Below are 23,202 nucleotides of genomic sequence, written 5' to 3'. Positions count from 1 at the left end.
AAGCAAACTGGGATTTCAGTATGATGATCTGTTACTAAATGCTGTTTCATGAGTGTGAGGAGAGCATTATATACTGATCTTTTAAAACAGCACTATGATTTCCTGTTTATAATTTCAAAGGTCACAGTTAAGTACAGAAGGCTAATAAACCAGGACATCTTGCTTGCTCTTTTAGAAACAAAAGTTCTACCTTTTAAAACATTAAATTTGAAGTTGTATGGTCTCAGGGCATTGGCTAAGGTGACTGTATAAAATGAAGAACCTTTTTCCTCCTGTTTCTGATACTTAATAAGCAAAAAGAAAAGCTTCTGATTACAGATTCTTCTTAGTAACAGTTCCATAGTATTCCATTTATCTTTAGAGACTCAGAACAACCTCAACACTGTAAATGTGCCAACATGTAAAAAAAAAAAAAAAAATTGCAGTATAAGTCACTCAGTCAGGTAGCCAAGCAGCGTTCACTATATATCAGACATATTACTAGGTGTTAGGAACAATTAATTGAGTAAAATAACCCATTTTCTTAAGAAGTTCTGTCTAAGCAGCAGGAATGGCATGAAAGCAGACTGCTATACCATATGATAGCAGAAATACACACAAAGTAAAAGGGCCTACATAGAGTAGGTAAGTACTTCTTCTGTGATTAGAGCAGAAGTGCCAGGGAAAGTTTCCTAGAGCAAGTAACATAAGAATTAGGTGTTGATGGAAGAGTAAATGTTTATTCAGGCGGGAGAGATGTGCTATGTTTAAAAACTCTGACGTAGGCAAGGGGGCCTGAAACTGCTAAGTTTGGGATTCAGTTTAGCTGCTTAAAAAAAAAAAAAAAAAAAAGGTACAGGGTAAGTGGAAGATACAGAAGCAACAGAGAGGTAGCTAGAGTACAGATCACAAAGGGTCTTGTATATCATTCAGGGAAGAAGTCCCATTAGATATGCATTTCAGAAAGGTCACTGGTTAGAGTGCAGAACGTGATTTGAAGGCGAGACCAGAGGGAGGAAGTCTATTATGATTTGAATGTGTTTTTAAACTTGCTCATTTTAAAAACACCTAATTCATCATTCCCTTCTTGAAAGAGTTTCTTCACAGTTTCCTAGATACTCTTGGTTCTTTTTCTCCTTCACTGGCTACATTTTTCAGTCTCTTTTACTTATTCTTCTTCATCTTCCTAAACTCAAAATTTTAGTGTGTCTTGAGGACCTCAGAATAAGATAACATGATTAATCATCCCCAACCCCCAACCCTGAAAACAACCATAACACCTGGACATACTACCAAAAAGCCCTATCTGAAGATATTAGAGAGTAAATGGAAACAGACTCTGATAGAGGGTCCACCAAGCTTACTTGGAAGAAAGAAGATGGAAAGCTATACAGCACAAGTAGTTATCATTTCTTCAAAGTTTAGCCTAAGGCCAACTGCAATCAGCATGGTTTAGAAACAGTGGCAGAGCTACCCCTGAAAAAATGAATTCAGGATACTTTATCCACTGAGAGAGCAGGGTAAGCCCAGAAGGGAGAGAGAAGAAATCTCTAAACATCTTAAGTGTTCAGACAAGTAGCAGATTCAAAGCATCTTGCTGAAAGACAAAAGATGTAAACTGAGACTGGAACTGCTAAGAAACATAGTTTAAAGTTAAAACCTAGCCAAGAAAATTCATTCAAACAACCACTTATTTGAAAAAAATAACCAAATCCAGGATCTCTGCAACTTCATAATGTCCAGGGTACAGTCCAAAATTACCCAGCATATGAACAGGAAAGGAAACAGAACATTTTTCTTCTCCATAAGCAAAAATGGTTATTATCACTATCCTTGATGGTGTTCAAACAAATTGCTCTCAAAAAATGAAAATATTATCAGAGAAATAAATTATTGCAGCAGAGAAATAGAAACAATAAAAACGTTTTAACGGATGTAGCCACAGAACATTAATCGCTGGGTGAAAGACTACAGGATATTCACATAGTCTCACAGTATCATTTCAAAGATTACTTAGTAACAGCAAACAGAAAAGATACCTTTACAATGGAGAAATCTGGCATATGGCACTTAAATCAAGTGCCAGAACTCAGCACTGATAGTAAAGGTACAAACATGGATGTGATACAACACACTATTATTATATTGTAGTATCACAATTTTCTATAGGTTTGAAGTGTTTTCCAAAAAGTTGGAAGGAAAAGTATAAATACAGTATTATTAGAGATTATGAAACACAAAAGAAAGGCTAAAAGGAAGATTATTACACATCAGGGAGGGAAGAATTAAAGTAGCTATCTTGGGATCTATTCACTTCCTTTACCAGGAGGAAACTCTAGCAAAGGGAGGTGATGCTGTTTAGTCTTCATGTTAACATGCTGGTAAGCAATCCCTCTGGTAGATAGGATAATGAGTTTTTGTTAGGAGGAGGGTCCTTATCTGAAGAATGCTCTTAGTAGGCTGTCCCTTGTTAAGGATGCTTACAATAAACAAACCCAGAATTTATGGGTTTATGAGGCCTGGCACACTGGAGAACATCATGTAAGCTATATAACCTTAGGATATTACATGGAGAAGTTTCAAAACGTAAACGCTCTCTGATATGAGGTAATAACCAGACTTCCTCATTTGGAGACTCTGGGCTGGAAAGTACACGTCTGATGTGGAAAGGAAGGACCCTGTGGAATTACAAAGTGTCCCAGATCTCTCTCCTTGCTTCTCCTGTCCCCTTTGACTACTTGCACCCTTACAATTATTACTAAAGCTGATTCTAGGTGAGATCTCTAACACGTTGAGTCTGATTTGATAACACGATTATTTGTATTGGCTCACAAATAAAACTCTCAGAAATAATTATAGTGTAAGATTAACGATACTTTTAATACAATTACTTTCATAGAATAAATGAACAAAATGTTAAGTTGACATAGCTAATTAACACAGTACAGTGTACTTACAGACTTCAATAAGGTATCTTTTACCCTACGGAGAAACTTGTTTAAGCATTCATAGGAAAAAAAACTTACCAAAATCACAGTATGTGAAACTATAGAAAAAACTCAGTAACTTTTAAAAAAGCATATATAACCAGAAATATCACAAAATTCTAAACAGTATATGAATACATACAATGATAAACCTCCAATCTAAGGGGTATACACAGCCTAGAATACTTCTGAGCATGTCCTCTGAAATGGGATTCTCCCTAGAGTTGTGGTGAGGTTCAAGTGGTATGATATAGTTATTATATTATTTTGATGATGTATCATTTTACTTAACTTTTATGCCTTTACAGATTATAATCTATACTATTTTTTTTCTATTTGTGATCTCCTAATGACAACCACTTAGGAGCAAGCTGTGCAGAAGCCTGAGACAAAGTGATCCTAACTGCTGATTGTAAGCTCAAAGGATGATTTTAATAATAGATTTCAGAATGTAAAACTAGGGGAAGAATAGAACAAAAGGAGAAAGAGTTTTAAACTAGAGGAGAAGTAAGAGGTAGCAGGCAGAACAAGGTCTCAAAGAAGAATACATAAATTCTCATCTTAAAGAATATTCAGGATAGGAAGAAGTAACAGCCTTAAGAGAGGAAGAGGTTAAAAAAGAATACAGATAGGCCAGGAGTGGTTGCTCACGCCTGTAATCCCAGTACTATGGGAGGCCGAGGTGGGCGGATCACCTGAGGTCAGGCGTTCGAGACCAGCCTGGCCAACATGGCAAAACCTTGTCTCTACTAAAAATACAAAAGTTAGCCAGGCGTGAGGGCAGGCAACTGTAGTCCCAGTTACTCAGGAGACTGTGGCAGGAGAATCATTTGAACCCAGGAGGCAGAGATTACAGTGAGCAGAGATCGGGTCACTGCACTCCAGCATGGGCGACAGAGAGAGACTCCATCTCAAGTAAAAAAAAAAGAAATACAGATACAGGCTACTGTGTATATTTACCTGTGAGGAATTAAAGGATCTGAAAACACATTGCACATCTTTCAGTCTTTTTTTTCCTAGATGGCAAGTTTCATGTTTATTAAATTATCTCCTCCAATATCTAGGAAAGTGAGTCTGGATATATCATAGGATGTTCTCAACTTACTGAAGCAGTATACTACAGTGGATAACATAATTAGCTTTATAATCAGTTATAAGTTGCTCAGTTTCTCTAAGCTTGAGTTTCTTGTTCCGTAAGACAGGGATAAAAATGATATCTACCTAGTGAGACAGTAAATATAAAACACATAATATTCTGCCTGGCACATAGTAAATGCTCAGTAAAAGATAGTTGTTACTTTTATTATTGAGTAAGAGACTTGTTGCACATTTTGAGTAATTTCAGTATATGCTTGAATTTTACCATCTCCTTCTCCAGTTAAGTAACTTACTGATCTATAAATGTTGATAGCCTAATTTAACTAACTTTCAAAGAAAAAGAAACTGTTTTAGAAGGCAATATTTCTACTGATATCAAAGTTAAAAGTATGGACACTATTATAGAAAAGGCAGCAAAGACTTGGGTTTCATACACCATAGTCTATAAAATTAGAACCTATGATTTTATAGTGTAAAGATCAAGCCAATTTTTTTTCTTAGTTGGCCAGAAAAAGCAAACTCTCATTTCTAAAAATACTCATGATTTCTTCACAAAGAAGTCATCCTGCAACAAAATACCCTATTATTATAGAAAGCAAGAATAGGATAGTATGTCATCAATAAGACTATAAAAATGAAGCAGTGTCTGAGCCAAGGAAAAAATTTCTCTGGAAAAATAAATGAGCAGAGGTCTTTTCTCCAAATTTAATTGAGATTGAGAGTTTGTTTTGTCACCATTTATTTGATACTCCCAAGCAGGTAATAACCATTTCCTAAGAAAATTACAAATGACCTTTTAATTAAGAAAAATGCTTTATTTGCTTTGTTTAGAAAAGACAACAAAATTTGTAAAAGAACCATAAATAAGGAATAAAATTTGACACGTAAGAACAGCAAATATATAGTCTTTCTAGTATTCATTTTATATTTAAATTCATTCCAGTTTTTAAAAAACATTACAAAAGAAGTTGAAGTCAGAGTAGCCAACCCAGCCTGCCCTAACTCCTGCCACAAACTCAAGACATATATATATACTATGAAATTATGAATTTTATGAATTCAAGGAATACATAGGCTATGAATTTGGCTATGATGCAACCATTCCATTGCATAATCACAGGGAAAAATAGAACACAAATCAAACCAAATCAAACCAAACCAAACCAAACCACGGTAGTGATGTGGTAATCTTGTAAACCTACAAACTTTATCACTGAATCAGATTTCCCTTTGCTGATGAGATTCAAAACAAGAAAGAGAAAACAGGCTTTACATTTGGATCAAAAAGGACAACTTTTCTTTCTAATTAATCAAATGTATCACTGAAATTTACAAAAGGGAAGTATTCTAAAGATTGAGTATCTTTTGTTCTCAAACTCTTCATACACCACATACAAGTTATTATATATAACAAACCATGGAAAGAATGTAGTGTGTGTGTATGTATATATTTTTTATATATATAAAAAATTTTACAAATTCCAGTTTATTCCAGTTTTTAAACAGTATTACAAAAGAAGTTAAAGTCAGAGTAGCCAACTATACACTGTATGTGTGTATGTATCTATACATATATATATATACACACACATGCATACACACACACACTGCATTCTTTCCATGGTAAAATAAAATCAGCAATTATATAGTAGCTCAAAGCCTCTGAATAATTTAAGACGACAAAAATGACTATTCAGAAGAAATTACAGGGAAAAATTTAGGTAGGCAATGTAATTTAGTAAGAACCTTGGTTAAGAGAAAGTGAAAGAGATAAATTGTAACTTCCTATTTTATTGCTATTCTCAAGACAAAATCTCTAAAGATTTTATTTCTCATAGGAATATCATTTTAAAAAGGTATATGAAAAAGACTAAATAATCTGCAAACCACAGAGACACAAATGATCACTGACAGTCAAATACAGAAGACTTTTTTTTCCTGAAGGACTGAATAAAAAGGGGATTATCACTTTGAGAAATAAAAGTTATAACAGATGGATTCCATGAATTTTATAATAGTGTGCAGCAGGGGGAAGGAAGAACACAAGAAACAAATATACTTCATATCAAAGAGTCGTTTCCTAGATGTTTTTATTCAGATTAACTGGGATAACTTTGTCCTATTAAACACTTTACTATCCCTTTAAAAGGAAGAAAGGCTGAGAATCTTTGATAACCTAACTCAATTAAAATATTGTTAGAGAGTTTTCTTTCTCTTTTACTTAATTCAAAACTTGAAAGTTATACCAAAATATAATAGGCAAACATGCATGCAAAATGACCCTGCAATTAAGAAAATTGCTGGGACCAAATGTTGTTTTTAAGTTCTACAGTAAAACAGTCTCCCAGACATTTAATGTCATGTCATTTGGTAAATGAAAGTTTCCTCAAAGTAAGAGCAGCAAGAAGACCTAAAAATTATGCTAGTGAAGAGTCTGACTGAAAAAAAAAAACAAAAATATGGGATCACATTGGTCTAACACTAATTTTATTTGAAGTTACTACAGAACTGAATAAAATGCTGATACCAATACATAAAAATTTATTGAGCTGGCAACAAGGAAAGCATGATGTCAGCCACCAACATCACCATCCACATTCCCAAACAGCATGAAGACTTTAATTCTTGAACTGACTTCGTGCTAAAGTTACAGTAAAAATAAAAACCTGAGGCATGAGGCATTATTAAACATAGATGAATTTAGTTTGGCACAATTTTGACTCAAATTAGCCTAGCACTTCAACAAATTCAGTCAAAAACAGAAAAATGCAAGCTTAAATGTTACAATTTTCTAAATGTGCTACATTCTTCACCAAACAGACTGATACAAGATGTCTTAGGCAACTCTCGGGAATATTCAAATAAGCAATACCACACACAAACAAAATGCAGGATAACAGGATACTCAGAAACATACACACATACACACCCACACAAGTCCTTACCTTCATGGCATGGATTTCTTCAAGCAATCGTTGCGCCCGTCTTTGGTTTTTTAACAGTGCATCTTCAGTACCCCTGCAAAAAATACATTACGATATGTAGCCAGGCAAAGCATTAATTTCAGACTCATAGTGTAATGGATAATCACTTCATTTCTTTTTAGAAAAGCGTAATAAATCTCTAAATAACAAACACGCCACTATCCTACACTGTCCATTTCCCCCACTCCCAAAACACACCTCAATTTACTAACCAAACCCATATGCTGGAAAATGGCAAAAATAAGTACTGTCTTGGCATTGTATTAATGACAATTAATTTTGATAGTTTGCCTTCTCTAGTTCCTTAATAACACTTTTTTAAATCAACCAATCGTACATTGTATTTAATGTAATATAAATGTCATAATTTACAATTAGAGTTTGACTATAATTTTATCAAATGAAAATTTGCTATCTGTCATTTAAGAAAAAAATAAAGAAGGGCTATATTCTGACATATTTATGAAAGAATACGAAATTAATCAGGGACAAAACATACTTGAAGGCTAAGTATTCATGCTTACATCATAAGAAGAACTATAAATAAAATACTTTTTCACTAACACTAGTGATACTGAAAATACAAAATATTGTATTTTTCCAAAAAATTACATGGAACACAATATTCTAATAAGTACTGAAGATTTCAAATTACTTAGCAATTCAAGAAAAAATGTGATATAAAATCTTCAAAACTGATTCTTAAGGTATTACTAGATTTGTTAAGCTGTATCAGTATCTTAAAATAACTTCTGATAACATAAAACACACAAGCCCAAGGGAATTTCATTCTAAAAAGACCAAAAGAGAGTTTTGCAAAAGCAGCAAAAAAATTCACCCTGTATCTTGAGCAATGATGGTCCAAACCATAGCAGGGCATGCTGACACAGCACATTCTATCTCACTCACATCATCTCCGCATACAAAACAAAAATGGTGTATAAGTAAGACATGTAATTACTTCTCTATATCCCACCCTAAACATTTTAAAGTATCAAATAAAAACAACTTTTGACATTTTATTAGTCACAAGATCATTACTTTAAATGACTAACTTTTTTGACTTCAGTCGGCCAACACTCCTGACAAGTTTTCGGATAACTAAAACTCGAATTCTCTTCACTTCTTTTCTCATCTTCACAACCTTTGAAGAATAAAGTAATAATTAGAAGAAAGACACTTACTTCAGGAACAAACACACTTTATTTTAAGTCTTAGTATTTGAGACTTAGTCTACCACTTTAACTACTTTTTTTGTCTAACTATATTCGTAGCTTGATGAAATCTAACCTCTTCCATAAATAGTGAAGGAATAAATCAACAGTCTAAAAATGTGTCTGAGAGCTTAAGAAAAACAAGTTATAATTTTTTAAAAAGTCACAGTATTACCCGAGATAAGTATTTTAATGTTACACTTATATCTTGCTGGGCTTGGAATATAATAAACAGTGAGTTCCCTGAAATCACAGCCTGTCATATTCATCTTTGTATTCCCACGGTTAAAACAAAGCCTCACTCATAATGGTAGGAATTTAATTTGTTGAATGACTATTTTAATTAGCAAATTAGCTTTTAATTAGCAATTTATTTTACTTATTTATAAAACAAATCTTTCATTATTTTTAGTAACAAATTATTTCAAGTATAATTTTAAAAGAAGATCCACAAACACAAGGGCATTGTGTGCAAGCATATGTGCATGTAAACATAAATGCCCCCCAACACAAACACATGCACACACATACAAATACATAATTTAAATCACCCTACTAGAGAACAATGTTTAACTCTAAGAACAAAAAGCAGAGCTATAGGCCAAGAAATGGAAATTATAGTTATAAAAAAAATACACATTATAACAGCTTTCAGTGCAATGGCATGTAATTACGGAGTTTATATTTCATCTATCAGTTAGGAGGCATACATCTTAAAAATTACTCCTGGAATGTCCTTCTTCCCCTTCTTCACTTTAGGAACTACATAAAATTCAGGTTCAGATATAGTAATTCCAGTGAAACCTTCAATGACTTCTTCAGTTAAGGATAACCACTCCATCCCTGGGGTCCCCACTATACAGATTCTGTCATTAAAGCATCTACCTCACTGCACTGTTACTAATGGCTCATGTGGCTGTCTTTTTCTATAGACAGCAAACTCCTAGAAAACAGGAGTCTTGTAATATTTATATAGTGTTTTCTTTGTCCTGCAAGAGTGCCTGGCACACAAAATTCCTCAAATTCTTCTTGCCAAAATAACATTATTAACATCATCCTGTTTCTTTAAGGCTCTTCCATTTAATTAATATCTTCTCTTACCCTTCATGTCATTCACTCCCTTATTCACTGAAGATATTAGCAACCAACTTACGATTTCTTTACACCCTAAGTTCTGCCATCATTCTGTGTAACTTACATGTCCACTTGAATAGCCCATCTGATAATTATATCTTCACTTCTTTACTTATTTTCTAAAGACCTAATCTATTCTATCTCAGCCATCCACTTCCATGGCCACACTGTCAACCTTGTCATCATTCATAATATTCAATTTCTAAAACCATTAATTCAAATATTCCACACTGTGATCACAACCTCTATCAGCTTGCTTGTTCAACTCCACCCACCACAACCATCTTTGACTTCATTAGGACCACCAATCCACTGACTCCTACACTTAATGTTCCTCTTTTTATGCAGTTTAGATACATGATAACATCTGCCAATTTCTTAAACTCCTGTTCCTCTGGTGAGGAAACCGTAGTCCTGAATGAAAAAAACACTCTGAGTTCTTCATTGTCATATGCCAACAGCAAATACTTGTAACATTCTGTCTACTATAAATTCATCATAATTAACCTCAAGTGGACCCCCATTCTTCCTAGCCATCCTATATTTTTCTGTTCAGTTCACTCTACAATGCCTGTTTTAAGCTTTTGCCTACTCTCCTAAATCCTCTAGTCTCCGTCCTCCTTTCTCTCTTTCAATCGTGTAGAGAAAATAATTATCAGTTGGGAACCATCACTTTTCTACTACCATGAATGCAAATGTACTTCCATGACCCATCTTCCTTTACGAATAAAGTTACAATATAAGAAACACCACTACACATATCTGAGTTTATCTTTTAACTGTCTTTTAGAGCCCATTCTCTTCTGCCTTCCTAGAACCTCTACTATGGATTATCCCTTTACCATAGCATTGTCATTCTCTTCCTTTTAATGCATTTGTTTCCCACTGATTTTTAAACATGATTGAGTCATTTTCATTAGAGACTAAATAAACATCCTCATTACATAGTTCACTAGGACCACTCCCTCTTCAGTTGTGTGGAGAACTAAGCTTTTAGAAAGAGACGTCCGAACTCAGTATCTCTATTTCTGCATGCCACACAAATCCAGTTTGATTTTCATCCTCATCAGTCTACTAAAAGATGTCACTAAGGACACCAATGAATTCCAAAAAAGCCCCTGAAATCCAATGGAAATTTGACATTTTTGACCACTTTCTCTTTCTTCAAACATTCTTCCCTTGGTTTTCCAAGATAGTTTTCTTCTTTCCTTTCTACTCACTCTAGTTTTCTTCTTTCCTTTCTACTCACTCTATTTTGATCTTCTTTGAAAATTCATCCACCTCTACCCAGTCATAAAATGTTAAGAGTTGAAGGGGCAGTCCCAAGCCAGTGTTTCTTTTCACAATACATTATTTAGCCTTAAGAGATCTTATGTGTGCATATTTAATCTGCCACCTAAACAAAGAGGAGTCAAACATTTTACCTTCAGCTGAGATCACTCCTTTTAGCTTCAAGCCCAAATATGCAACTTCCTGCTTGACATTTCTTTCTGAGTGCGCTCAAAATCACCTCAAATTCACACCTAAATTCATGTTCTTCACCTCCAATAAAACCCTTCCCTTCTTTTGTGGGGAGGGGGGGTTTCATATTTCAGAGAATGGAACAATCCTTTTAGTTATACACCTAAAGGTCTTTAGAGGTAGCTCTCTTAATCCTTCACAATGAATCTCCAAGTCCTATTAATCTTAAATCCTAATTATCTTTCAAATTGTACCACTTTTTTCCCTATCTTGACTTTTTTCCAATCTTGGCTGAGTTACTGTTAACCGGTTTCTCCACACCTGTGCTTCTTGCCTGTCTCCAATCAGTTATCCGCAATGCCATCACAATAAAAATTTTTAAAGTATATATCCAATGTGGCACCTTTATGTAACTCTCTTTAACGGTCTCCAATTGCTCTCAGAAGAATCACATTGGCCTTTCAGTACCCTGTCCTCACCATGCTCATGTCTACTACAAAGCCTTTACACCTACCATTTCCACTGGTCAGAATGTTCTTTTTTCCCATGTCAACTTGTTAACATCTATTCATCCTGATTTTGGACCAATTGTCATTTCTGTGAAGTCTTTTCTGGCTTCCCTGAGAGGGTCACAAGTACCTTTAATTGGTAACTTAATACTTTACCTTTAATCTGATTATTTTTAATGTGTCTTTCCCCAGTAGGTTATAAATTCTGTGAAGTTGATCAAGTATCTGGTTTTATTCAACACTGCATCTTAACACCTAACATAGTGCATGGCACACAGTATGTGTCCAATAAATATTGGTTAAATAAATGACCAGAAATGTAGCAATACACACTGTCTATTCACTGTTTCAAATGCATAATATATTTTAAAAATGCACAGTAATCAGGTTTCTTTCCCGCTAGATAAGTTAACCTCTTAGGAATTTGTTTCAAAGACCCATTTAGAAAAAAAAATCATACTTTGCATAAATGAAAAGGCACACAGACAAGGCTTAAGGAAAAAAAAAAAGAACTGCCACGTTGCATAAACAGAATTATACAGTGTCATGACACATTTTTTAAAGTTGTTATTCATAAAATAAACTAATAGCAAGCGATGAACTGTACATTAAAATATATTAACAAATGTTTCTAATTGCTGAACTTTGCAGGTGCATGAGATGATAATATACCATTTGCTAACCACTGTTAACTAAACTAATAAACTGCAGTGGGCAGAGTTGGGCCTTGGTTACATTCCAATCATAACAAAGCTCGTCTCCAATTTTAAAATTCCAATTTAAGAAATACTATGTTTGTCATTAATGGATAAGGGAATTCTAAAAGCAAAAGGAATACCTCATATACTTAAGACTTAGGTTTCCCCAAGCACTTAGATTTTTACAAAACTGATGACAAATATAGCCTTTAAGTTAGGATTTAAAAGGCTGCCAATTTATTTGTCACCCAGGAATTGTAAAGTTGGCTGACAACCCAGAAGTCAATGAACAGGCCTAACACACCAATACTGCCAGAAGTCCAAGTGCACTGCTTAATGGCAGTACATTTTGGCAAAACTCTAACCAAAAGCAAGAACTATCATTGTTAGAATTGTAAAAACAGTATGATTATTGTTTGGGATGGAAAGAACAGAGGAATAGTGTGAGCACAGAGAAAACAGAGGCATAGAAATGTAAATAAAATATGCTGACACAGAAGAAAGAAAATGAAAGAGAAGTAGAAGGAAGGGGTCTGAAGACAGAAATTGAAGGGAAAATCTGAGGCCATCACCAACAAGACTGATTAAGCCAAGCCGAGGGTCTTCCAAACAGCAAGAGAACGCATTTAAGACAATCTATAAGATCTGAAGAAAAAGAATTAAGACTTACATACACAGTGAATATATATGTACTGACAGTGAAGTATCGCCTAGAGATTAGACATACAGAAGTCTTTAAAGTTAACCTGGCAAAATCTAAACATAGGGCATCTCTTGCATAGACAGTATAAAAATACTATAAATAAAGTGGAAGTCTAATATAGCTATTTGAGAAAAGACCATGTGAGATGACTCAGAAGAGTCAACATAAACACAGGAAAGGAAACCACAGAGAGGCAAAAGTTGGCAGTGTCCAACTCAAGGAAATTCCAAAGAAAGGGTTCCCCAGCTCAGAGACTCGAGAAATCTAATCTGTTCTGGAATAACTCAATTATGGGAACAGATGCATCACAGCTCAACATGAATCATGCAACTAAAACCCCTTTCTGTATTTCTACATACCAAGCAGCTGATGGTCAGTATACAGGAAAAGAATGTGTTTTACAATGTGAGCATTTATTATGTATATTAGACACGTTTTTTTATAAACTAGCTTTCTCATTCACACAATCTCTTATATACTTAGGTTTAACATGAATTTGCTTTTTAGAGAATGAGCTCTATTTCTGGCGTGACAATGACAGCAAGTTTCTGATATACAAAGCAGACAGGAGACTTTGGTCCAAAGACAAAATTAAATGCTACTTGAATTGACTTTTGGCTGGCTATGTGATAGTTGGCCAACCAGTTAGCCTCTGATAATTCACCAACTTTACCATGTTTTTGAGCTGGCCTGTAACAAAAATCTATAGTTATTAGAAAATAGTTATTCTAAGAGCTAGTATTGTTCCAGGGGAACTTGCAGTGTTAAGAAAAATCTAAGTATATCTGTGTTTCTAAGAACACTAATACTTCTGCTTATTCATTAATTACCTATCAGATTAGTAAATACAAAAAAACTATGACAAAACATTCTTTGTATGAAGTTGTGAGGAAACAGACAAATACACTGCTGGTAGAAATGCAAACTGATTTACTCCTTTGGGGGAAACCATGCTGTACTTTAACAAAAGTCCTACTTCTAGGAATCTATTCGGAAGACACATTCTCAACAATAGGAAAAGGTTACACACAAGATTATTCATTGCATCATTTTAACAAAATGTAGCATGAGAGAGAAAATAACGTATATAAATAAAGCATATAGCAATGTAGTATTTTAAATCAATGCAAAAGATCTGTAGGTATTACATGGATAAAACCTGAAAAGTAACATTTGGTGAATAAAATACAGTAGCCCCCCTTACCAACAATTTTGTTGTCAGCAGTTTCACTTACCTGCGGTTAGCCAAAATTCCAAATATAAATAACTCATAAATTTTAAATTGTGCACCACTCTGAGTAGCATAATGAAATCTCTCACTGTACTACTCCATCCCACACGGGATGTAAATCATACATCCATGGTATTTCTGCTGCATCCGTTACCTGCCCATTACTGTACAGAAAATAATAATAACAATAATAATGACAGAGTTTGGTACTATCTGAGGTTTTAAGCATACACTGGGGGTCTTGGAACATAACCCCCATGGATAAAGGGAGACTACTACAATTTATAATTTGTAAAACAATATGCAGTTTAAAAGTATACAACACAATACTATACACTGGGTATAGATACGTATGTTACTAAAATTGTGAAAAATACAGAAGAGAAAAACACACACCAAGAGGAATAATTACCTCTGAGGTAGAAAAGAAGATGGGTGGAATTAAACATTAAGATATAGCAAAACACTGACATTTCCTAAACATAGGAAGTAGATTATAAGAAGATCTGTTACATTATTTTCCATACGTTTGAAGTAATACATAGTTAACAAAATTATTGGGTTTCTTGTCTTTTTTCGAAACAAGGTCTGGCTCTATTGCCCAGGCTGGAGAGCAGTTGTGTGATCTCGACTCATCACAACCTCCGTCCCCGTCCCGGGCTCAAGCCATCTTCCCACCTTAGCCTCCCAAGTAGCTGGGACTACAGGCACGTACTACCATGTTTGGCTAATTTTTCTGTATTTTTTGTAGAGACAGGGTTTCACCACATCGCCCAGGCTGGTCTCAAACTCGTGAGCTCAAGTGATCTGCCGACCTCAGCCTCCCAAAGTGCTGGGATTATAGAGTGAGGCACTGCACCTGGCCAAAATTATTTTTGTATAAAGAGGACCCTAATTTTATCATATGGATGATAACTTATTGTTGATTTTACTTTTTATTTCTGATGAGCAACAATTTTTTAAAATACCTAGAGTGCTTAGTGATTATCTACGATTTAACCATTATTGGGCATATGCTGCCACCTAGCAAAACTTCCCAGAATAGTTTAATAACTAAACACAAATTGGTTCTCACGGAAAGGCCCTAATTTAATATTTCAGAAAAAAATTATTAAAAAGTACTATGCACCTAATCATGACACAAGCGTTTTGTAACTTCATAAGCACATACAAACGTGGTTCTTGACATTCTTATGTTTTACAATATGTGGAGGAAACTCATTTTGTTCTTTGGCACTTTAGTTTCTACCTTTACTGTCTTACATGAAATGAAAAGCAATTTTCTAATGGGCTTAATGGTAATTTGCTATCAAACAATAAAATAGGCCAGGCGTGGTGGCTCACGCCTGCAATCCCAGCACTCTGGGAGGCTGAGGCAGGCGGATCACGAGGTCAGGAGATCGAGATCATCCTGGCTAACACGGTGAAACCCTGTCTTTACTAAAAATACAAAAAAAAAATTAGCTGGGCGTGATGGTGGGCGCCTGTAGTCCCAGCTAGTCGGGAGGCTGAGGCAGAAGAATGGCGTGAACCCAGGAGGTGGAGCTTTCAGTGAGCCAAGATCCTGCCACTGCACTCCAGCCTGGGTGACAGAGCGAGACTCCATCTCAAAAAAAAAAAAAAAAAAAAAAAATGTCAGTTGTACATATAGGCCTTTGGCCTTCCTATGAAATTAAAGCACTCCATCAGATTGCTACACCTCCTAAATCTGATTTTTACATATCACTGCTGCCTAAATTTTAGAAAACAGATGACTTGAGAAAATCTAGCTCTAGTTTTGCAAATTATTTACGCACTAAATGCTATGTACGGCACTGTTGCTTTCAATTGTGCATTTCTCCTCTAGTTCTAATGGAAAGGGAGGAAAAAAAGCATTTAGGAGATTTTCTCTCTCATTTGAACATTAGTTGACAGTTATGCTATCCATGCTTTCATCTGCCCATTATATACCTACTTCTTATTACCTGTAGACAAGGTACTGTGCTGGAGGTTAGGGAAGCTGCTATAAAAGCAATTAAAAATTCTCTCTTCAAAGTACCAAAAATATGCAATAAATAATCATCAAGATAGAGTAAAAAGTGATGGTTTATTTTTTAGAAGAGTAAAGATAAATTTTTACTTTACTTCGCAAGAATAACAACAAACTTTAATCTTAATCTCTTTACAACATACTTAGTATTGGAAGTTCTGGCCAGGGTAATCAGGCAAGAGAAAGAAATAAAGCATATTCAAATAGGAAGAGAGGAAGTCAAACTGTCTCTATTTGCAGATGACATGACTGTATATCTAGAAAACCCCATTGTTTCAGCCCCAAATCTCCTTAAGCTGATAAGCAACTTCAGCAAAGTCTCAGGATACAAAATCAACGTGCAAAAATCACAAGCATTCCCATACACCAATAATAGACAAACAGAGAGCCAAATCATGAGTGAACTCCCGATTCACAATCGCACAAAGAGAATAAAATGCCTAGAAATACAACTTACAGGGATGTGAAGGACCTCTTCAAGAACTACAAACCACTGCTCAAGGAAATAAGAGAGGACACATACAAATGGAAAAACATTCCATGCTCATAGATAGGAAGAATCAATATCGTGAAAACAGCCATACTGCCCAAAGTAATTTACAGATTTAAAGCTATCCCCATCAAGCTACCATTGACTTTCTTCACAGAATTGGAAAAAACTACTTTAAAGTTCATATGGAATCAAAAAAGAGCCTGCATAGCCAAGACAATCTTAAGTAAAAGGGACAAAGCTGGAGGCATCATGCTACCTGACTTCAAACTATAATACAAGGCTATAGTAACCAAAACAGCATGGTACTGGTACCAAAACAGATATATAGACCAATGGAACAGAACAGAGGCCTCAGAAACAACACCACACATCTACAAACATCTGATCTTTGACAAACCTGACAAAAACAAGCAATGGGGAAATGATTCACTATTTAATAGATGGTGTTGGGAAAACTGGGTAGCCATATGCAGAAAACTGAAACTGGACCCCTTCCTTACACCTTATACAAAAATTAACTCAAGATGGATTAAAGACTTAAACGTCAGACCTAAAACCATAAAAACCCTAGAAGAAAACCTAGGCAATAACATTCAGGACATAGGCATGGACAAAGACTACATGACTAAAACACCAAAAGCAATGGCAACAAAAGCCAAAAATGACAAATGGGATCTAATTAAACTAAAGAGCTTCTTCACAGCAAAAGCAACTATCATCAGAGTGAACATGCAACCTACAGAATGGGAGAAAATTTTTGCAATCTATCCATCGGACAAAGGGTTAATATCCAAAACCTACAAAGAACTTAAACAAATTTACAAGAAAAAAACAACCCCATCAAAAAGTGGGCGAAGGATATGAACAGACATTTCTCAAAAGAAGTCATTTATGCAGCCAACAAATATATGAAAAAATGCTCATCATCACTGGTCATTAGAGATATGCAAATCCAAACCACAATGAGATACCATCTCACGCCAGTTAGAATGGCAATCATTAAAAAGTCAGGAAACAACAGATGCTGGAGAGGATGTGAAGAAACAGGAACGCTTTTACACTGTTGATGGGAGTGTAAATTAGTTCAACCATAGTGGAAGACAGTGTGGTGATTCCTCAAGAATCTAGCAATAGAAATACCATTTGACCCAGCAATCCCATTATTGGCTATATACCCAAGGATTATAAATCATTCTACTACAAAGGCACATGCACATGTATGTTTATTGTGGCACTGTTTACAACAGCAAAGACTTTGAACCAACCCAAATGCCCATCAATGATAGACTGGATGATGAAAATGTGGCACATATACACCATGGAATACTATGCAGCCATAAAAAATGATGAGTTCATGTCCTTTGCAGGGACATGGATGATGCTGGAAACCATCATTCTCTGCAAAGCAACACAAGAACAGAAAACCAAACACTGCATGTTCTCACTCATAAGTTGGGAGTTGAACAATGAGAACACATGGACACAGGGAAGGGAACATCACACACCAAGGCCTGTCGGGTGGGGGGAAAGGGGGAGGGATAGCATTAGGAGAAATACCTAATGTAGACGACAGGTTAATGGGTGCAGTAAACCACAATGGCACATGTATACCTATGTAACAAACTTGCATGTTCTGCACATGTACCCCAGAACTTAAAGTATACATATAAAAAAAAAAGATTAAAGTTTGAGAAGAGTCAATGTAAGTAGTTGGGAAGCTAGTACAGTAGCTGTACCAGGATTCTAGTGGTGATGGAAAAGAAGTGAAAAGATTGAAAGCGAATTCAAATTATTTTTCAGATACATTTCCTCCTTGAAGAAATTAATTCATTTCTTCTGCCTATTTTCTGAGATGGTTTCTTTTAATTTCTATGAGGTATTTCCTATTAAGGGCATTAGCCCTTTGTCATATTTGCTGTATTTTTTTTTTCTAGTTGGTTGTCATTTTTCTTTTCTTTGGTAGGTTATTCAATTTTTATGTAGATAAATCTCTCTTTCCTTTTGTGGATTTTTTTTTCCCACTAATTTCAAATTATAATATCCTCCATCATCTCCACTTTTTTCTGTCCTTTTTATCTCCTTCACATTAGAACACACTAGACTTCAGTGGTGGATGTGTGTAGTTCCTGCTTTCATAAATTCATTTAATCACCTAGTAAACATATGTGCTACACATGATAGACACATAAACACAGGAAGACAGAAACAGTTACGTAAGTGTTTCCAGAGGAGAAAGCAATCTGAGTGCACAAAGAATAGACACCTAACCCAGACCGAGAGGAGTTAATGAAGGTTTCCTACAGGTCAAATTTTAACTGTTTTGAAGAAGAACAAAAGTTAGCTAAGTGTTAAAAGAGTCTTTAATGACTCATCCCCTGTCATTTCCATCATCAAAGTCATTACAAAATTTGATATGAAGCTCCCTGGGGTTGAAATCCCAGGGACATTACTCTGATCTTTCACACATCACAGGTAACTTAATGCAAAATAGACCACCAAACGCTTTCTGGCACAAAGCATAAGCTTAATGTATGTTTATGAGTAAATAGTAACTGCTTTCAGCTTCCCTCTTCAGCATATCCTGTACTCCACTGTCAACTGAAATCCTGACTCGTTAATCTGGCAGCAGAGAATATATTTCAGTTTTATTTCCTTCTTCATCTCACAAGTTCCCATCAGTGAAGAGTTACCGATCCCTGTATTACCCATGGGTTCTTCTGCTACTAGCCCTTTCCTGCTTATACCAGTCCCTCTGCTTGGAATGACTTCTTCCCCTTTCCTGAATCACTGACTGCAATTCCTGTGCAAGATCCTTAAAGACCAAGGACAAATATCACCCACTTCATTTTGCCGCCTTTGGAAACTTTTCTGCATTACTAGGTTTTGGGGGCATTCTTCACACATTGTTCTGTAACACAGGTGAGTGTTGCTTAGCTCTCTTACTTGAGTATAGGTTACTAGAAAATATGAAATATCCCTTACACTACTGTGTGTAATCTAAACAGTGACTTGCTCATAAACGGGATAAAGAATTTCCTTTCTGTATCTAACTGTGAGGTCCTTACTCGATCCTTATGTTTCCAGCTTACTTTAAGACTTTGGATGACATTACTTTGTTGAATAGAAGCAGAAACCAGAGGGGGATAAGTGGTAGAAATGGTATTTTGTCGACACCGCACACTATGGAAGTGACGGTGGTGAGAACAAATGTCTAATGAGAATGGACTGAAAAAGCAGAAAAAAGAATTGGGGATAGCAAGTATAAACAGCTCTTTATTGAAGTTCTGCTGTAAACGGAAGCAAAGAAATAGGACACTAACTGGAAGAGGAAACGAAGTACTGAGTATACAGTCTCATTCAAGACCACCAATTTCTTAGAAGCTACAGCTCTTACTTTCTCTCTTTCATTTCGACAGGCTATAAAGAGCAGGTAATGTGTACTGAAAGTTTATTAAGGGTCAGGCACTTGCAAATACTTTACGTATCTCAGTTAATCTCACAACCCTGGGACGAACTATCTTGAGTTCCGTTTTACAGACGAGAATACTGAACATACAGGCTAAAGGGTCTTCCCAAAGTCCCACAGACATAAATTCGTGGGGCCTGACACATGTCTCTCACTTCAGTCACCTGGAGACCGAAAAGGGAAATTACCGGTTGCCAAACTCCAAGTTGCGGGAAACCCGCCTGGGCCCACCACGAAAGTTCCTCCAACCGCACCCTCTATGCCCGCCTCCGACCACGCGTCTCAAAAGAGCTGGTTTTGAGGACCCTTAAAGTCAGCCCCATAGGTTCCTCAGCGCTCACCTCGTTATTGAGGTTCAGAGTTCCCGGCTGAGCCATGGTAGATGAAGGAATATGATCCGCCGCTGCCTGCACGTGAACCGGCTGTCTCAGACCGCGGCTGCGTCGCCACGCCCCTCAACGGAAGCCTCTTCTGTCCAAAACTCATCCGCCTTCTGCTCTAGGGGCCGCCTGGGAACAAGAAACATTGACGCTTGGAAGGGAAAACCGGAACTGAGATAGAACAACTACCGGCGCAGAGGGCTACGCAACGGAATTGCGCGTTCCTATGGAAACCAGACGGGGGCTGGTAGCTGGGCAACGTCTAGTATTTCACGATTCGGTTTTTGTTTGTGTGTGTGTGTGTGTGTGTTCCCTTGGTACACTGCGCTGGCATTGTACCGGCCTTGGTTTTTCTCTCTAATGGCTAGGGGGGCGCTGAACGGCGGTGAAAGAGCTCTTCTGAAATGATCACTTGAATGAACGATTTTTTGCTTCCATTTTTTTTAAATCTAGTGTTTGTGAAGATTTCTGCTTTTCTAACAAGCACACGTTTTTAAATCCTCGCAGTTTTTTGTTCCAACCTCACATTATAGCTGAGGTGCGGACATTTTTTTCTTGCACACTATAGAAGGGTTTAAATTTAGGGAATGAACATTTGAAGCAAAACCAGGATACACATTTGGTACTGCCTGTGGGAATGGCTGTTTATTAGCCGGCAGGCATAGGAGACATAAGGGAGTGTGTTTGAATTAGGTAATGTATAATTGTCAACACCTTCTAGTATTGACCATTAAAATGTGTCAAATGGTGGTCCAAGAGCTTTACATAAATTAGCTCCAAATCTCCACAGAAATCCAACAAGATAGAAATTATTATCCTTTTATTAATATTATTTTGTTAGAGACCCAGTCTCTCTTTGTCACCCAGGCTGGTGTGCAGTGGCACAGTCATAGCTCACTGCAGCCTCAAACTCCTGGGCTCAAGCCATCCTCTCACCTCAGCCTTCCAAATAACTAGGACTACAGGAGTGAGCCACCCTACTCTGCTCTGCCTGGGACTGTCCACTGCTACAGGACTTCAAGTCCAGCTACATAATACCTGGGGTACAGTGCAAAATGAAAATCCAGGCCCCTTTATTCAAAATGCAGGAAAAACGTTTCTTCCAGCGGAGGGTGGTGGCTCACGCCTGTAATCCCAGCACTTTGGGAAGCCTAGGTGGGCGGATCACCTGAGGTCGGGAGTTCGAGACCAGGCTGACCAACATGGAGAAACCCCGTCTCTACTAAAAATACAAAATTAGCCGAGCATGGTGACGCATGCTTGTAATCCCAGCTACTCGGGAGGCTGAGGCAGGAGAATCACTTGAACCTGGGAGGCGCAGGTTGCCGTTAGCCAAGATCACTCCAGACTGGGCAACAAGAGTGAAACTTCGTCTCAAAAAAAAAAAAAAAAAGTTTCTTCCATAGCGTCTCTTGACTCTTCGTGGTGTTTGTTAATTTGCTATTTAATACGATGCTCCCTAAAGCACAGAGACATTAGGTTGTCAGGGCAGACCCTCAAAGGTGCCTGAGACCCCTGCCCCAAGACTCAGGTAGGAGTGTATACACTGGAGCAAGGTGGCAGCAGTTGCTGGATGGAGACAGGAGAGCAGGAAACCAGAGAATCCACCTGAGGAGCTGTTGGGGACAGGACCACACATGACCTGAGACAACAAGGCCTTGGCACATGTTCCATTATCCCACTAGACTTCACTTACAAAACTCAAATTCCAAAATGAAATCACTAATAATTTCAAGACTGTGCCCAAAGCTTAGTTAACCAAGGCCCACTTCTGAGCCTTTGCCCAAGAAACCAGCCTTGTCCAGAACCCATGCTGTTATCTCATAAAACTGAACTCCACTTAGAATAGCTCTGACTTGGTAAAAGAAATTGGTATTCTTTTAGTTTGGTGCATTATTTGGACACAGATGGATTTAACAGATGACTTCCTGTTGGACCAGTGTTACATGAAGGTAGATTTGCCACTACTAAATAGTACGCTGAATTGTAATTGTTTCCTTTGTCTACCTTCTGTCATTAAAGCTGAACTCCTGGAGTGTAGGAGCTTTTTCAGCTCCAGGTGGGTAGTGTACACTTTGCATATAAATACATACGAAGGAATGTCAAATAATCAAGATAAATAGAGAGCTTTATTGAAAATCTGTCTTCGAATTTGGGAGAAAGGAGTTATTATGATCCCACAATGCTTCAGAAAATGTATTACTAATACAAAATTTGCCTGTAACTCTGAACAGCTTTGCAGTGTTTTCTCTTGACTACTTCTTTTGCTCCCTAAAATGTCAGTTCTTAAACCACCAGTCTCCTCAGGATCAGCACTTGCTTAGTTGTTTTCCTCCTTAGCCCATGCTGTCTCCCTTAGCTATGATGCTTCCTCTGCTACATCTGCTTGCTCAAGTGCTATTTCTCAAGACCAGGTCAAATTCCATCCATCTCTTTTAATAATTATTTCCACATCCCCAAAGATAAGTTTAATTTTGCTCACCAGTGGGTCATATTTATAGTATTTATGATAGTCTACCAGTGGGTCATACTTATAGTATTTATGATAGTCTACTTTAATTTGAAATTATTGGTGTACTGGTTATTCTTTTATATTAAAAGCTCTCAACAACCTTAGATACTCTTGTTTTTAAAGAGACTAGTATTGTTCCATTTTCACAATATTAATGTGAAATCATTTGTTCCAGATATATCACCTCCAAGTCAATCTTCCTACCTCTTTTGATGCCACAATCTCAAAAATTATTTTGTTTGATAACAAAGGTAGTTCTATTAACTGGCTTTCATTAAGCAATGCCCAATTTATCCAGTAATAATAATGTATTTGTGATAATTA

General features: G+C 36.5%; 1 protein-coding gene across 1 annotated transcript in view; it reads right to left on the bottom strand.

Annotated features, from left to right (window-relative positions):
- The window catches only part of SRFBP1 (serum response factor binding protein 1), a 63,642-nt gene extending 43,071 nt beyond the window's left edge, over nt 1–20,571 (bottom strand). The window contains exons 1-3 of the mRNA XM_004042403.5: nt 20,328–20,571; nt 8,104–8,192; nt 7,010–7,082 (exon numbers count right to left, since the gene is read on the bottom strand). Of these exons, the coding sequence (XP_004042451.3) occupies nt 7,010–7,082; nt 8,104–8,192; nt 20,328–20,363 (198 nt within the window). The 5' untranslated portion in view covers nt 20,364–20,571. The remainder of the gene's footprint in view (nt 1–7,009; nt 7,083–8,103; nt 8,193–20,327) is intronic.
- Between the last annotated feature and the right edge of the window lie 2,631 nt (nt 20,572–23,202).

The sequence above is a fragment of the Gorilla gorilla genome, chromosome 4, assembly GCF_029281585.2.
Source record: "Gorilla gorilla gorilla isolate KB3781 chromosome 4, NHGRI_mGorGor1-v2.1_pri, whole genome shotgun sequence".
NCBI classification, from domain to species: domain Eukaryota; kingdom Metazoa; phylum Chordata; class Mammalia; order Primates; family Hominidae; genus Gorilla; species Gorilla gorilla.
The sequence above is the reverse complement of the archived record's forward strand: the minus strand, read 5'-3'. Positions and strand labels throughout refer to the sequence as shown.